Source organism: Urocampus carinirostris, chromosome 16 (assembly GCF_059441175.1).
Source record: "Urocampus carinirostris isolate Australia breed hairy pipefish chromosome 16, RoL_Ucar_1.0, whole genome shotgun sequence".
NCBI lineage: Eukaryota > Metazoa > Chordata > Actinopteri > Syngnathiformes > Syngnathidae > Urocampus > Urocampus carinirostris.
Window position 1 is genome coordinate 34,516,021 of NC_142364.1, and position 17,681 is coordinate 34,533,701.

Consider the following 17,681-nt stretch of genomic DNA (forward strand, 5'->3'; position numbering starts at 1 on the left):
AGCGTGTGTGTGCCTTTTGCATTGCTGCTGTTATTTCAAGTTTTGATATTTTCTGCAACAAGATATCATTGATGAATGGTATGATAGCTGTCCATAGCAGTTGTTTTTCGATTGTAGTTTATAGTTGATGAAGAATGGTTGATTCTGGTTAATTCTTGTGGTAAAAAGTCAGAATGGCTACAGGCCTTTCAACATGTTGTTCACATTCATATCTTAGTTAATTGATGAACAAGAAACAGTGGAAGATAAATAGATCAGTTATACCAGTGTGCCACTGGAATTTTATCAAAAAATTATTCACTATTTTTGCACTCTTCAGACAAGGAACTGTAATAGTCATCCATATACGTAGGTGGCAGTAGAGTTCTATATACATTTTTATGTACTAATTATCTGCTCTTGAGGTAGCACAGTACATTTAATAACTTAATTTATTTAACAAAGTGGTTTAAGATTGTTCTGTAAAAAATAATAACATAAAGCACATCATTCTTTTTTATATTAAGTATTATTTTCTTCTTTTTATATACTAATTATCCGCTCATGAGGTAGTACAGTGAAATATTTGACATAACTTCATTTTCAAACATTTTTGACGGACAGTGTGCCACGGAACTTAATTATAAATAAAAGTGTACCTTGGTTCAAAAAGGGTTGAAAAACACTGAGTAATACGATTAAAATGTCTATCCATGTTGTATATTTGGACTGGTGTAAAATGACAGCTCTGTTGGATATTAAAAGAAATTTGTGCCAGTCATTAATCTTGGTGTGGCACACTGATTTCCAAGGAAATTTGTAAGTGGCACTCCGCACCGAAAAGGCTGCTGACCCCTGAACTAGGGTCTATCTGTCCCCCCACCACTGAAGGACGACCACATGTTTCAGTTCAAGTTTTCGAAACATTGAAACTATTTTAAACGGCTCTTTTGGTCAATTACATATAATCCAAATATATTGAGTTCAATTAGAAACGTTTCAAAACATCATTTATATTTTTGTTGTTTACTGCATACATTTGGTTAGGAATTAAACTAAAAATTAAATTAAAAAAAGTTTACATATGGCTTATTGACGTTGACAACTGTTGCAGTGTTAGTTTAAAATGTTTTTACATTTATTAGCCTCTTTTAGGTTTCTTTCTTTGCACCAGGACAAAACTCCAAAATATTTGAATTTGTTCTTTGAATTGACAGATAACAGGGCCTTGTAGTCCCCAACAATTTCCATGCTCCAATCATAAGTTACATCATCATTAAATAGTCATATGACACAAGCCTCATAACATGTAACATGTTAAAATAAAAAAAAATAAAAAATACTTTGCTGCCTAACGTTTTTGGCTCATTTCTGTAACATGTACAGTCCAAATCTTGCTTTCAGATGTTTTTTTTAATAAGCTGGTCACATCTGTGGTTTGAATGTTCATTTAAGAGACTTGAGCTTAGAATATTCAGCATATAATGTTCCAACAAATAATACTGCAATAATACAATTATTATAAATCACTTCAACACAATAATATTAAACACATTGTATTTCAAATCTTGTACAAAAAAAGAATAACTGACCATTCGAAGTGCATATACATGCTACTAAGCCCAAAGTGTTAAGATAATTAAAGGCACAGTTTATTAAAATCAGCAAATATTATCCGCAGTGCTGAGGCGGGAGTGAGTCATCTGTGTTTTTCTTGTTGTAGTCAACAGAAACATGCCAGACCCATGATGACAAAAATGCTCGTCTCTGCAGTGCTAACTCCAATTTATGGTAAAGAACTTTAGAATTCACCTATTATTTTAGACTTCAGATTATAAGTGTCATGTCATTAGAAACAGATTTTAACTGTGTTTAAAGGTTATTTGCCACCCCATTCGGTTCCTGCACTATTTCATGATGTCACAGTTGTTTGCAAACTTAAAACTCGTCCATTACATTCAAAATTTATACACCTTGTGTAATATTTGACCACCAGATGGCACTGAATTGTCTAATGCCGACGAAAAGAAGCACAATGAAGAATACAAACTACAGTGATTCAAAGCTCACCAATTTTCTTCTATTTTTTTTTTTTTGCTGAGAATTTGGAAAGGTTTTTGAGGATACCCTTAGCAGAAAGATTGCAGACAATCGTGTTAACTCTCTCTAGGTAAGCTTCAAGTTATGTAAAATTAACACAAATTTCTCGGCCCACAGGTATTTGAAAAATCCATGTTTATATGAGGATTATGTATTTTTACTTATTATTCAAGTCAAACTTTATTTTCTACTGCTAAGAGGAGCTAAATGATAAACAATTTCCCTTTCAGTCAGTGTTCTCAAATGGTGGTGGCACAAGTCTCCGCCAAGAGGGGCAAGTTTGAAATCTAAGACCTTTTGAATCCCTAATGACCCCAATAAGCAGGTTGGCACCTTCCATGGCTGCACGGCCGCTATTAGTGTGTGTGAATGGGTAAGTGTGAAGCACATTGTAAAGCGCTTTGGGAAGTCCATTGACATAAAGAGCGCTATATAAATGCAGACCATTTAGCATTTACCATTTGTTTTTAACTGTCCAATAATTAACTGTCCAATAATAAAGTGCAATTGAACCTCCACTACATTAGGGGGTTTTCTTCTTCCAAGTGCGGAATGACTGAAACTAATTAGGAACAATTGCTTTGAGCAAACATGATGTAACTCTAATTTTGCTTGATTTAGTTCTCTTTAAACATATGGACTTAGTTCATGATGTTGACTAGCATATCTTTAAAAAAAAAAATTAAACCAGTAAAGTTAGGTCAATTTAGTTATCTCATTAGCAACATCACAGTTTAGCTCTTGGAGTTTGTTCCAGCAGCGCCCTTATATCAACCAGTGCGTTCGCCATACTTTGTGCCAAATCGGCAGCATTGGTTTCTTTACAAGCGTTGAAAGATGAAATGGCAAAGTTAATGTGATCTTCCATTGGGTTGTAGCAGACGCCATATCCATTAGGTACAACAGGCCCAAAACACATGACGCAGTCCGTCTTGGATGGCACCTGCGGAGAAGGGAAAGATATTGTGGATAGTTTTTAAAGCCAATACAGTGAACCCTCATTTAACGCCAGGCTTACATTCCTAAAAGAACCCCTGAGAGGCAAAAGTACAAACCTTACTTTTTTCATGGTTATCATACAATTACTACTCTATTATACACTTATATCAAAGAACAAACCCTTCAATTTGTTGAACAAATTAAAGTAACTTATTCTTTTGTGTTTTGTGCCTGACAGTCGCTCGATGAGTCTTCATTTTACATCTACCGTAAATTCCAGACTATAAGCCGCTACTTTTTTCCCAAATGTTCAACCCTGCGGCTTATTCAGTGATGCGGACAATTTATGTAATTTTTTAACGGCCGCCAGCAGCGCTTGAGTACAAAAGGTAAGATTTAGACCAGTGGAATATATGCGCAGAAGAAGACTGCAACTTCTTGGCTTGTGTACGAATTAAATTAGCGTTAACATACCCTCATCATGCAAAATGCAAAAAGAAAGGCACATCAAAAAATCCACCATCACCAACGGGTTCCGAAAAGCCGGTCTGCTGCGTGATGGAGAGGAGGGCACAGAATCAGGAGTGGATGGGAGCGTGGGACGACGTCTATATGACAAAGTTTCTTTCCGACACTGAGGAAGACGACTTTGATGGCTTCAGTTCTAAGGAGGAAGATGAGGACGGTTTACCGTGATTTTTATAAGTACGGTATGTTTTTTTAACAGACCCGTTTACTGTGTTGCGATCGTGTGGCTAGCGTGTTGCTACCATTAACTGCCCTGTCAGGCACCGTTTGGGATGAAAGTTATAATATTATTATTAAAGCTTTGAAAACTCTCTCGGTGTACCATCTTTCTTTGAAAATATGTGTAACCATGTATAATATGTATTTGCAACTGTATATTTTTGTAATGTATTTATTTTAGGGACTTATTCTGATATGTTTTGCACGGGCGAATCAAAAAGAAGGGGCGAAAAAAACAGGGGCTGACGGGAAGTGGAGTAAAGGTGACGTGTTAGTGGACGCGGCGGACAATAGTGGATATATGTTTTTCCCACCCTTACCTTTGGAAATATAAACTTTTTTCCTTGGATTACTTTCATCGGGACCCAGATTCTGCAGGTCTGCATCAAACCTTAAGTACCGGTATCATTTTCTGTTCATTTCGCCGGCTGTGATTTTTGGACTGCGTACTTTAATGAAGGACATTCAGTTTCAATCGCAGGACTTAAAGTTGGGTTTGGGTCAATTTTGTGTTTGTGTTACACTTTTTAATGTGGGAGCGTGCGGCTTATATACAGGTACGGCTTGTGTAAGTACAAAATCGGTTTTCCTTTTAAAATGTGGTGTGTGCGGCTTATAATCAGTCCAGAATTTAGGGTATTTATTCTGATATTTATGTATGTATGAATTTTTAACAGAGCCATTTTATTGAATTATTTATGTATTTATGGAACTTATCTAAAATAATGTATTACTTTATTTTTGACGGAATCATTTTATTCATTTATTCATCTATCTTGTTTTTTTATTAATTTAAATACATAAATCATTTGAATATAGATAAAATACAAACAACACAGGGCAGCACGGCAGGGCGGTGGATAGTGAGTGTGCGGCACAGTTCTGAGGTCATGGGTTCAAATCCAGCTACCAACCTTCCTGTGCGGAGTTTGCATGTTCTCCCCGTGCTTGCACTCTGGTTTCCTCCCACATTCCAAAAAGACATGCATGTCAGGTTAATTGGCCGGTCAAAATTGTCCCTAGATGTGAATGAGCGAGCAAATTGTCTGTCTCTGTGTGCCCAGCGACTGGCAACCAGTTCTGGGTGTCCCCTGCCCACTGCCCGGAGATGGCACCCCCGCGACCCTATTGAGGATAAGCGGTGCAGATAATGGATGGATGGATGGACAAACAACACAAAACAAAGATACTTTATATGTCACAAAAGCAAACGGAAGTTACGTCATCGCCACAAAAATTGTTTTTTTTCACCAAATTATGAGAGCCACAAGTAATGCAATGCCTAGTGTACAATGTGGTACAAAAGAAAATTTCCCCATTGATTTAGAATCTAGTATTAGTATCTTCACATGCCGCTGCCCATCAATGACAAGGTCCGGGTCATCTCTGAAGAGCAGGATAATGCTTTACACTGAAAAACAATGGTGACTAGATATTGAAGGGGCTGTAACCGAGTCATATCAGGAGGCTTCTCTTGCTAACCCTGGAAACCAGTACACCCAGGGGTCATCAAAAATTGATTTTTGGAAAAAAAAAAAATATTTAAGTGCGAAAAAATTAATGTTAATTTTTTCGCGGCAAGGCCAATTAATGGGTATTTATTGGATTTCTAGCCATTAATTGGTAATTTAATGGGATACTAGCCGTGTCAATATGGTCGAACAAACTGGTCCCTCTAATCTTTACTTTTAGTACAAAAAATATCTTCTGAGTTATTGGTGATCAACAACATTGAAAGGCTCCAGGTCGATACAAACCAACCGCAGCCACTTGAAGATTCGCATTCCTTTTCGGGAAACGGTTGAAGGTGACGACAGGAAATTTTCTATCGATCCAGGATTGGATGACTCCTGCTTCTTTGCATCACTTTCTTTCTTCAAGTGCTGACTTTAATTGTGGCTTTCCAAATTGCTCCAACCGGTGTTGCGCCGTTGGATGCGCTCGGTGCCACATGAGCAGCGCCATTTGCCGTTGACGACATCAATCTGCGTAGTACTCAATCTGCGAAGTACTCTCTAACCATTTTTTTCTTCGGCCCCATAACCGTGCGAAGATTACAATCAATACAGCGTAGTAGTAGTGGTGTACAACGTGTGCGTATGTGCATCCACGACGTACGTGCTTGAGGCAAAACGTGAGCCAATCAACAAGCCCGATTTTGTCCCGACCAATAAAAAGCTGCTTTGCAACCACACTACGTACGTACAGCTACCGTGTTTCCCCGAATATAAGGCCGGCCTTACTTCAAAATCATCGTCAAAAATTGAGGTTTTGAAATAAAAATATGTGCAAAAGTAATAAATTTTTGCTAAAAATTTCTTAGAAAAGCATTGCCGTTGTTAAATAACGTTGATATCTACGGTTTTCATAGGTAATATGAGCCTCTTATTTGCAGGAAGATTGAATTTCATTTCTCATAGAAAGCTGGGCCTTATATTCAGGGTGGGTCTTATAATGGGGGAAACACGGTAGCTTACGCGTATGCATGCACTGTCCCGATTGTGCGTGTATGTGACCTTGACCGCATACGAAATGCTCGCGCGGCGTGAAAATTTGCACGTTTGTTGACGCAATCGACTAACAAAAAACCCAAATATTTTCGCAATTAATGGGTCGCAATAATTGATAATTATTTAAATTTTGCAATAAATGGATTTATGAGTTTAAGCAACCATTCCATTAATTAATCGCAATTAATGGCATTAATTTTTCACCAATCATTTATTGCTGACCCCTGAGTACACCAGTACTATCTGTGTCCTGGGGAGGGATGGGCGCCGACAGGCTGTACTTGCTCAAAACACACCACAGTAAGTGGTTAAAGGATTCATGAACCATGAATACTGTACAAATAAACACGTATCTATAATTTTCTTACCCCCATAGCTACTCTCTTTAGGAGTAATTTGACAAGGTATTATGCAGCGGAGGGCAGCACGGCGGCGCAGTGGTTAGCGCGTGTGCGGCACAGTTCTGAGATTGTGGGAACCTCCTGAGTGGGTTCGAATCCAGCTCCCGGCCTTACTGTGCGGAGTTTGTATGTTCTCCCCATGCTTGCGTGGGTTTCCTCCGGGCACTCCGGTTTCCTCCCACATTCCAAAAACATACATTTCAGGTGAATTGGCCGGTCCAAATTGTCCCTAGGTGTGACTGAGCGAGTGAGTTGTCTGTCCACGTGTGCCCTGCGATTGGCTGGCAACCAGTCCAGGGTGTCCCCTGCCCACTGATTGCTGGGATGGGCTCCAGCATCCCCGCGACCCTACTGAGGATAAGCAGTGCAGCTGATGAGATGAGATGAGATCATGCAGCGGGGACGCCGAAGGCGTTGTATTTGACTCCTTCCTATTACAAACTGATACGGATCTCCACACGTGACATAAAAAAAGAAGTAAAAGAAAGTTAAAAAAAAAAAAAGACCAACACAGACAGAAAAAACATGACTCTTGTGCGCACAATAAATCTCGCGCACAACCAATTTGTCCACGAATAAATAATGCTAACCTAGCCCCTTATTGACAAAATTGATAGAAAATATATTTTGGAATACTTGAGGCCACTCCCTCCCTCTGGGACCCAGGCTCACACAGTATTGTATGTGTTAGTTTTTTTCCAAACGTCACAAAAGTAACCAAAATAAGTGCAAAATATATACAATATATCGGACAAAAATGTATGAATATTCGAATATTATTCCTGTTTGTTTTATGAGATTAACTTGTAAAAAATGTTTTTGGTCTCTTTATATTAATTAGCTTGGGTATTGTGAAAGCCTTAAATGTAAACTATCAAATCTTTACGGATATATTTTTCTACGTGCTTCAGGAAATGAGACTGTCACTCTGTATTTTAATCAAAGATTAATTAGGGAAAGTGTGTTTATTTGACCACTAAATATCACGTTATATTGGTGTGCAAAAACGAGTGCTAAAAAGCTCAAGGAAGAAGACAAACTCCAGAGACACATGGTGATCAAAACACACAATTCTATTTCTCTTTTTTTAAGCAGTCTTTTTGGAGTTTTTTAAAATTAGTTTTAGCAAATTTTTCCTGACCACTAGGAGTCGCTAAATACTACATTCTACCTTTAGATAGATAGATAGATAGATAGATAGATAGATAGATAGATAGATAGATAGATAGATAGATAGATAGATAGATAGATAGATAGATAGATAGATAGATAGATACTTTATTCATCCCCGAAGGGAAATTCACATTTCCAGCAGCATCCCTGAGCTGAGAACAATCGAAAATAACACGGGAGCTGCTGGAGTGGCTGCCATTCGTGACGGCGCCGGAAGAAACGATTCAATTTGAATCATGTACAAACAAACAAACAATACAAGCACATACTGATGGCAGATGGAAAACAGCGATGTCATATACATACAATGAATCTTATAAGTAGATTTATAATAAACTTAATTTTAAAGTGTTGTTCTGTTATATAATCTGATTCTCAAGCCTTAATACTTTGCAACAATGTTTCTTTTTGCGATTAGTTGTCTTATTGTGTCTCAAGTTGTGAAAAATGGGGCAGGCAACTTTATGGCTGGCCAGGCAACTTTTCAGAGTTGTCTGCCTTGGTGTCTGGTAACTTTTTGTCATGAGTTTCAGACACTGGATATAAAAATAAACATGACTTGACTTCTCTTTCCAGAAGTAAATCGATAATAGTGCAGACTTGTGCGAAATAAGGTGCAGTGTTCTCGTTTGCCCGCGTACCCGCGTCCCAGACGCATCATTCCCGCTGGGGACGCAAATCAACGTGCGTCCCCGGGACGCAACCATCCCGACACAAAATTGTCACCATTAACCGTTTACCTCTTTTTTTTTTTTTTTTTTTTTTTACAAAGATTTACCGCACTCCAAACCCTTCATCAGGCAGATTCGATAAATAAAACATTATTTTTGTTTGTTTTATGGGATTTCCTTGTGTTCGGTTTGTTTATTTTTTCCCAAAACATATGGTGTATTTAGCCACACAGGTTAAACTGGTGAATGTTTTTGGAATTATTTGTCTATGTGCCGAGATTATCTCATATCTGTATTTTCATTAAGGATTAGATAAAATAACAATCAGTATTGCAAAGATTGAAATTACAAAACTCAAATTATGGCATTTATGTTTTTAAAATGCAAACGTCTACAATAATTTACTAATGCATTGCAAAACTAGAAATTGAATGTTATGTCATAGTTTGACAAATATACCTGGCTTGTTGATAAACGGTAGTGTAACGCTTTGGAATAGGATGGATCCTTGAAAATCTCAGGGATTGAGATCTTTTCTTCAGCAGCCTGCAGCTTCAGACCGAGCAGATGTCGGTCAATGGCTTGACCACTAATTGCCTAAAAGTATGATTGTCCAGAAATAGTCTATAAACACCAATAATAAATACATTTATACAGAAACCAAGAATACAACAGGATCACTCACCATGTTTGTATATGACCTGTGTGCTTTTACAGCTTTCTCTAAGAGAGCCACCTTTTCTGTGTTCTGCATAAAAAAGTACATTTAAACAGTAAATTATTCAAACGAGAATGCCTCAATGCATGGCCACACATATGGTATTTGTGCTGCAAGAGACGTTGCTATATTTTGTAGTACATTTATAATAAATGTTTTTATGTTATCTGTGTGACACAACTTTAAACCTGACCAATATAATCCACGCAGTGGATTTCAAAACAATATCTAATGCGATAATGGCCTTGCAGTACGTCTTTACGGACGTTATCACATGCCATCAGTTAAATTATGGAATCAAAAATCTTAATAATCCCAATATAAAAAAATGGGTAAGCACGGCGGCGCAGTGGTTAGCGCTTGTGCGGCACAGTTCATGTCATGGGAACCTGTCGTGGGTTCAAATCCAGCTCCAGACTTCCTGTGCGGAGTTTGTATGTTCTCCCCGTGCTTGCGTGGGTTTCCTCCGAGCACTCCGGTTTCCTCCCACGTTCCAAAAACATACATTTCAGGTGAATTGGCCGGTCCAAATTGTCCCTAGGTGTGAATGAGCGAATGAGTTGTCTGTCCCTGTGTGCCCTGCGATTGGCTGGCAACCAGTTCAGGGTGTCCCCTGCCCACTGCCCGGAGATGGCTGGGATGGGCTCCAGCCCCCTCGCGACCCTAATGAGGATAAGCGGTAAGGCTAATGAGATGAGATGAGATAAAAAAATGGTCTTCTTACCTTCTGTGCTTAAAAAAACAAAACAAAAAACAATTCTATTGTTGCATTTTTGTATGAGGTAAACGATTTCCGTTCATAGCTGTGTTAATTAGCCACTGTGTCATTGTATTGTGTTTTGCAACCTAGAACGAGCGCTACAAATCACAAGGAAGATTATAAACTACGGAGACTCAAAGTGACCAAAGTGCACCATTTTCCTTTGAATTTTTTTTTTTGCTCAGGCTTTCACAAGTTTTTGATTTTCTTGGGGTACTTGTAGCAGTAAAGAGATGGCGCACAATCATGTCTGCTCCCATTAGGTGAGCCTTATGTTAAGTAAAATAAATAAAAAAGTTGACCTACATACGAGTCTTTGAAAATGCACATTAGTAAGATATTTCATGTATTTTGTTTTTTTTTAATTAATCCGTATTGTATTACCACAAGGATGTGCTAAATAATAAACAATGTCCTAGAATAAAGTTTAAAAAAGAAGCATATCCTACCTGTTTGTTTGGATCATCAAAAGCCTTGACAAAGTCAGAAGAGGCGTTCGATGCTGATCTGATCGTATCAGTGCGCCCAAGCTTGAACATGCGCAGGGAGGCACTTTCATAAGTCGCACAACAATGTCTATACATTCTGCAAGGGGAAAAAAAAGACATAATAATATTACTGGATATACAAATCACTATATGCTTCAACTGAACTAAAAGATTAAAAGTGATAAGAATTGAAGTCAAGCCTTGCGTCTACCTAACCTGTAATAAGCCAGTTGTAATGACACCTGTATAAACGCATCAGGACTCATCTTGTGGGTTTTTGCAACATTTTTTCCAAAGTGGCTGAACACAAAAACCTTCATATCGAGGTCATCGGCAAGCCTGTGATGAGAATATTGACATTGTCGTTGGTCCAAGAGGATGTCGTAGCAATTTAATCGTTATTGAACAGTGAGTGAGGGGATAAAAAGCAGTTCTCACGTATTCATGCTCTTTTTGGCTTCTTCAATGTACTTCTTGATCTCTGGTGTGACGTTAAAGCACAGCTTTTTTGGCATTGGCAAAGGCGTTATTGGAGAGTGGACAGAATCGGAGGGCCTCCTCCTGTTGACAAATGATGCAAACCACAGGGGTAAGTTTAATCAAGCGTACAGCTGGGCAAAAGAGAAGAGTTTTAGAAATTTCTAAATTGTGTAATCAGTGGTAGGAATTAATGAATTGATTTTAAATTTTGTACTGATTATCAAACAATTTTCACTAACTAGTTAATTAAGACAAGCTCTGAGTCACATGTTTTGTGCATGACCTGTGAGTGATAAATTTGCATTTAAATAAATGTTTTGATTAATCAAACTTTTCTCAGATAAATGTGTGTTTGGTTGGGTTTATTGTTCAAAGTGGTGTTCGTAACTTCAAACATATTCTACTTGTTGATGCCATCTTCTGGCTGAAATTATTGCAGCCTCTGTCAAGCTGCCTGTCTGCCGCATGCATGAACGTGTCTCTTCTAGAGGAGCTCGAATATACTCTAATTTTTAAATCTTTTTGGGGGTTTGTGTTGGCATTTGTACTGTATTTGGAACAGTCTTTTTCTTTTTTTCACCATTTTCATCCTCTGGTAAATCAAAACAGCCAGCACGTGTGTAAATCACTCTCCAACACACTACCTTCCTTCCAGACACACTTTGGAAAAATATGTCTTGATGGTGAAGCTTGGCTGCAGTACCGTTTTGACAGCATTCGCATTCTTCTACCTTCATTAGTGTGTAGTTATGCTCTTACTACTCAGGCGCACACATACACCCCAAACCCCCAACCCTCTCTAACTACAGATAGGATACCAAAAAGAAGAGCAGAGAGTTCTGGGATTATCTAAGTACCCAAGCGAACTACCAAAAGGATGTCAAAAAGAAGGAGCAGTGCCCCTTATTTATTGCAGTACCAATAACCCCTGATGGACAGACATTCACCCTTCTCTCATTGCCCCTGTTGGAGAGAGCTACCCTTTCAAACGTGAAGTCAAGTTTTCTTCCCAAGAAGAGCGAGAGCCGTGACGGAGGGAAAAAAGCACTCTAGCTGACCACACTTGATTAACCATTTGACGAGAAACAAATATTAATAACGACAGAAGAATATAACCACGACTTTTTACGATGGTGATTTATTGCTGTGGGCAGTACGAGTAGGCAAGGTTCTAAGCCCGATTCAGCGTTTTATTGTGTCCTTTTTAATAATTTATCTGCAATTGAACGGAGGGACTGGTGGCAGACCTCAAATGATTTCAGGATTCGCATTGACCATTTTTTACAAGGTACATTAGATGTATTTCCAAGCAATTTTATGTTGAATATGTAGGAGTCACGTCAAAGACACTCAAAATAGCTACCGAAGAGTTAGTGTTTTACCGTTGCCATTTCTTACTACGTAAACAAACTGCTTTTATTGCGGTAAACCAGTAATTCAAAACAGTAATCTTACGAATATCACATTACAGGTTAGGTGGTCTACAATAAAGCTTATTACACCAAAATGAGCTGTCAAATTATCAATGGATGAAACGGGAGACAAATGTTCAGAAGATAAAAGCGTAATTTCACCAAGGTAAATGCTAAAAAGTGATTTCTATATAAGGTGCAAATGGCCCGTGTTTACAGTTTCATTACAAATTCCCCAAATTTGGATACAAAGTCATTTTAGTTACGTATGCGCGAGGGGGGACAATTTTTGCCTCAACACCATTAAGAACTGGTAAGCATCCAGACTTTTACAAGCTGTTAGATCAGCCTGTGTATGGGTTGCTCCACTTACAATATAGGGAAAAGATTGTGTGAACTGAAGTCAGACAAACTGGACGATTTGGTTAGATTTATGAATTTGTAAGAAGGAAAACGGTATGATGGTAGCTCGCCCTGCTAATAGTATCCTCAGTTTCTCTAAATACGGCTCTTTGTACTTTCTAAAAACGTGACCCACCTTATTTCTACTGCTGGATTTTATTCGTTTGACGAGTCATTGCCAATAGTGTTAAATAGTATAGCTTTTTGTTGTTGTTTACTAGCCTCATCCACTGTTACTACAGTTTACTGCCGCCTGTCATGATACCGCCGTTTGGTTAGGTCACGTGTGTGCGGAGGGTCAATAGAGTGGACACTTGACGTTCTCTTCTGGAATTCCGAGGTAATTACAATGAGCGCAATGAGAATTCCAAACATTTCTTCCTTCTTAACACATGCTAAAAACTATACATTTGAAAAATGAAAAGAATCTGCGTTGTGCACAAAACTGACCTGGGGGAAGGCGAACTCTATTTTTCTACACGTTCTTTTGTTTTTATTTTCCTGTCGACCAAAACCGTGAATGCACCTATCATTTTCCCCCGAAAATTTCTGGTGCCAGTACATCCCTAACAATTGTAGACAACTGCTTACGTGTATTCCACAACATGGTCAATCAGCGCCACAATGGGTGGACCCTCTGCTGGGGCATGCTCATAGTTGGCACCACATGTTCCATCTTCTCCAACAATAAACTGAAAAAAAAAAAAAAATCCTACTTAACATCTAATACACTTCAATAAGGAGAGCCTTTACTGGACTCAAGGCTTCATTTGAGAGTTTCTTGTCACCTGTAGTGTTTTGTCAAACCAGCGATTACCGCTGTTCCACAGACTCCCTCCTCCGTGTAGCATTTGCACCGCTGCACAGCTGCGATAAGCTTCCTCCTCCACTTGAGGCATTGGCCCATCCAAGCACAGTGTAAAAATGCTTCTTTGGATGGCCGACACTGATTCTTTGTTGGTCCTATCTGAATGAACAAATTAGTCATGATATTCAGAGGGGGAGGACGTAACATGATAACATTTGACTATCACCCTTGGTAAGCTCAAGATAGCTTTTGCCCCAGGTGTCACGATGTTGGGTGGTGAGAATGCCCACCGGATCTACGTTTGTCTTTTGGGAGGAACTGCAGATCCGTTCCAGCTGGACGCTGAGCTGTTCAGCTGTTAGCGGTGTCCCATCACTGTTGTACACATCCAGCACAAAGAACTACATTTCAAGTGACAGAAAAGAAACTGTTACGTATCAAAATACAAAACAGGACCACATTAAAACACAATTTAAACATGTTTGGTAATAGATCTTGCACATTGCACTCATCATTCTGATGTAATAAAATTGGACGATTTCCCTGAAAATAAAACAAGGATTTCGTTGCATTTAACGGAGCAGTGTTTATTATTTAGTGCCTCTTAGTGCTAAAAAAAAAGAAGGTGACATATTAAAATACAATGTTGATTTACATAATGGGCAAAAACTATCATACAGACCTGCATTTTTCTAAATACTTGCAAGTTGAGAAATGTATTTAACATAACAGGAGGCTCACCAAGTGAGAACTGTTCACCATCTTGCTGCTATGAACACCAGAAACCTCAAAAAGGCTTGGCAAATAAACGAGAAGGAGTAATAGCTAGGTTAACTTGGATGCTTTTGGGAGGCCAGGGACGGATTAACTGTTTTTTATTTATTTAGTATCATAAAAATTTGCTCGAGATACGACCAATCTGGGAACGAATAAGTCTCATATGTAGAGGTATCACTGTATATTCAGTGGGGAGATCTTCTGCAGATTTTTCAAAGTACAAATTTGACTCATCACAGCATGGCAAAATGAGGAAGGCCGTTAGTTTTGGGAAGTACGGAAAAGAGACACTCAAACCTTTAGACATCTAGTCACAGACCTTGAGATATAACTATATTCTATGAACTGTGCCCACCAATTAATATTATCATTTTTCTTTTTTGGGGAAAATAAAAACAAGTTTGAGAAAACAAAAACTGAAAACAATAACTTTTGGTCTGGTAGTATAACAATGATGGAATCGGAAAAAAAAGAAAAGATTTTGCTTATTTTATAGTTTTGTAATTGATCACGCTTTAAAATAATTTTGTGTTAAATGTATAATTGGCCTTTTTGAGCTGTATAGAGTTCAAGGATAAATATAGTAAAAAAATATTGTATAAACTCAATAAAGAAAGAACAGATCTTTTTTTCAATAAATAAAAGAGAGAAAATAAAATACATAGGTATTTGAAATCTTAAATGATTTGTAAAATAAGATGGATAATATTTAGAGGGACAGTGTGTATTATTTAATGTCTACTAGTGGTGAAAAAGCATTATTCGTGAAAAAAAAAAACTTTATTTGAACAATAAGCTAAAAATACATCAACTATTCATGTAAACCTGACATATTTGTTTTCCATCTTGCTGCTACTGGTAGCTAAATAAAAACTAAGAGCTTGCAAAATATTACACGTTGTCTATTTTAACATATTTTCCTAGAACTCCTTATTTATGTCATTGACATTTTGCCCAAAAATGTCACTTAAATCCACTGAAGCCAGGTAACCCTCAACCATATTTTGGCTCCTCACCTGGAAATTATTGACAACAGTGATGTGTTTAGGGGGACTGGAACTTTTGGCGTGGTTCACCACAGAATCCCTCTTCACATCAGGGATACGGCACGACGACAACACTTCATAATACTGATTCATACACAGCGGTTTCCCTCCCAGGTACTCCACCGGTATGGTCTCACTGCAGTAACACATCAGTTCTTGTTAATTTACACATCAGGTATACAACATTTCTAACAGTAAATGTATGTAAACCACGGAATAATGTGTATTAGAGAGTGTATAAGTAAAATATTGTCACATTTAATTGTAAATACTTGAATAAAATGTTTTTTTAGGCCACATTAAACTATTAGTGCAGCTTCAGTGACTTGAAAAAGGCTTTATAAATCCAGACCATTTACCATTTACTTCAGTTTTGGGCCAAAAGACAAAACTGGAAATATACTGACGGATTAAAACGATGTCATCATGACACATGAAACGTTAGGCCAGGGTTGCAAAGCTGGGGGGTATTGCAAAAAAACAAGATAAGGGAATAAGCTGGGGTATGTTTGTTTTCTTGGCTGAATTAAACCTCAAGTCGCTTGCATGAAAGCAGGTTAAATTTAGCTGGACTCAGTTACTATGTTGATTTTTTTCTCCAGTTAGCTGGCTCGAGGCCAGCCTAACAACCAGATTATCACCAGGTACAGATCTCTATTTCTAGCCTGAACGCAGATTTAAGAAGGAAATTGAATGTTTTTGAGATGAAGTCAAGTCAAGTCAAGTCAAGTCATTTTTATTTGTATAGCCCTTAATCACAATTAGTCTCTAAGGGCTTCACAAGTTATTACATATAAGAAGATTAGGTTACTCGTATGCTATAGAGTAGAAGTGAGTTTTAAGCCTAGATTTAAACATTTCCACCGAGGTTGCAGATCGGATCTCAGGGGGAAGAGCATTCCACAACACCGGTGCCCGGATGGAGAACGCTCTCGAACCAGCGGAACACTTCTTGGCTCTTGGGATCACCAGGAGACCGGCGCTCTCGGAACGAAGGCTTCGGGCCGGGACATAAGGGCAGATCAGATCTGAAAGATACGAGGGGGAAAGTCCATGTATGATTTTGTATAGTAGTAGGAGAACCTTAAAATCGCATCTTAGGCTAACAGGGAGCCAATGCAGGTTAGCCAAAATTGGGGTGATGTGATCATACTTTTTTGTCCTTGTTAAAAGCCTCGCTGCAGCATTTTGTACCAGCTGAAGAGACTTGATTCTAGACTTCGGGAGACCAGAGAGTAGTGCATTACAGTAATCGAGACGGGAGGTAACAAATGCATGAATTATAATTTCCGCATCCGACTGAGAAAGTATAGGACAAATTTTAGCAATGTTACGGAGATGGAAGAAAGCGGTTCTAGTAATTTTCTTCACATGTGTTTGAAAGGACAGATCAGGGTCGAAAATGACACCTAAATTTTTAAGTGAGTCACTCTGTGTGATGTGGCAATTGTCCAAGTTCACTGCGGTTTTAGAGAATAAGTCACGGGACTTAGAAGGACCAATTACTAACATTTCAGTCTTTTCAGGGTTAAGACGCAGGAAATTGAGTGACATCCACTCTTTTATCTCAGTGAGGCAGGCCTCCAAAGTTCCACAGTTTAGTGTGGTAGATTCCTCCATCGGAGATAGAGTTGAGTGTCATCTGCGTAACAATGGAAACTGATGTTATACTTGCGAATAATATCACCTAGTGGAAGCATATAAATGCTGAAGAGAAGGGGGCCAAGCACTGAACCCTGCGGAACACCACAAGTTACACTAAATGGCTCAGATGTCAATTCGCCATATTTAACGCAGTGTGTCCTATCTGAGAGGTAAGATCTGAACCATAATAGGACGCTTCCTGAGAGACCAATCCATTTTTCCAACCGTTCTAGCAAGATAATTTGGTCCACTGTGTCAAATGCAGCACTAAGGTCCAGCAGCAGCAAAAGTGATGATGCGCCCGAGTCCATTGCCCGTAGGAGATCATTGGTTACCTTTATCAGAGCTGTCTCAGTAGAGTGGTTAGCCCTGAATCCTGATTGCATCGATTCAAAGAGATTGTTATCGGACATGAAATCATTCAGCTGCTGTGCCACTACTTTTTCAAGTATTTTAGAAAGAAACGGTAGGTTTGACACAGGTCTATAATTACATAAGTTTTCTGGATCTAGGTTGGGTCGTTTCAGTGTGGGTTTAATGACAGCGGACTTAAAAGCAGCTGGAACTACACCAGAGGCGAGTGATATGTTTAAAATATTTAGAACTGAAGGTGCAAGAACGCCAAA

The 17,681-nt window shown here is 38.5% G+C and overlaps 1 protein-coding gene across 2 annotated transcripts in view; it reads right to left on the reverse strand.

Annotated features, from left to right (window-relative positions):
* Positions 1–1,095: 1,095 nt before the first annotated feature.
* crata (carnitine O-acetyltransferase a) overlaps positions 1,096–17,681 on the reverse strand; it is a 33,868-nt gene continuing 17,282 nt past the window's right edge. For both annotated transcript variants that reach the window (XM_088319684.1, XM_088319685.1), the window contains 10 exons: positions 15,382–15,547; positions 13,815–13,989; positions 13,569–13,747; positions 13,372–13,472; positions 10,925–11,047; positions 10,703–10,825; positions 10,448–10,583; positions 9,206–9,268; positions 8,980–9,117; positions 1,096–3,022 (listed from right to left, as the gene is read on the reverse strand). In XM_088319684.1, coding sequence (XP_088175810.1) covers positions 2,807–3,022; positions 8,980–9,117; positions 9,206–9,268; positions 10,448–10,583; positions 10,703–10,825; positions 10,925–11,047; positions 13,372–13,472; positions 13,569–13,747; positions 13,815–13,989; positions 15,382–15,547 — 1,420 coding nt within the window. In that variant the 3' untranslated portion in view covers positions 1,096–2,806. The remainder of the gene's footprint in view (positions 3,023–8,979; positions 9,118–9,205; positions 9,269–10,447; positions 10,584–10,702; positions 10,826–10,924; positions 11,048–13,371; positions 13,473–13,568; positions 13,748–13,814; positions 13,990–15,381; positions 15,548–17,681) is intronic.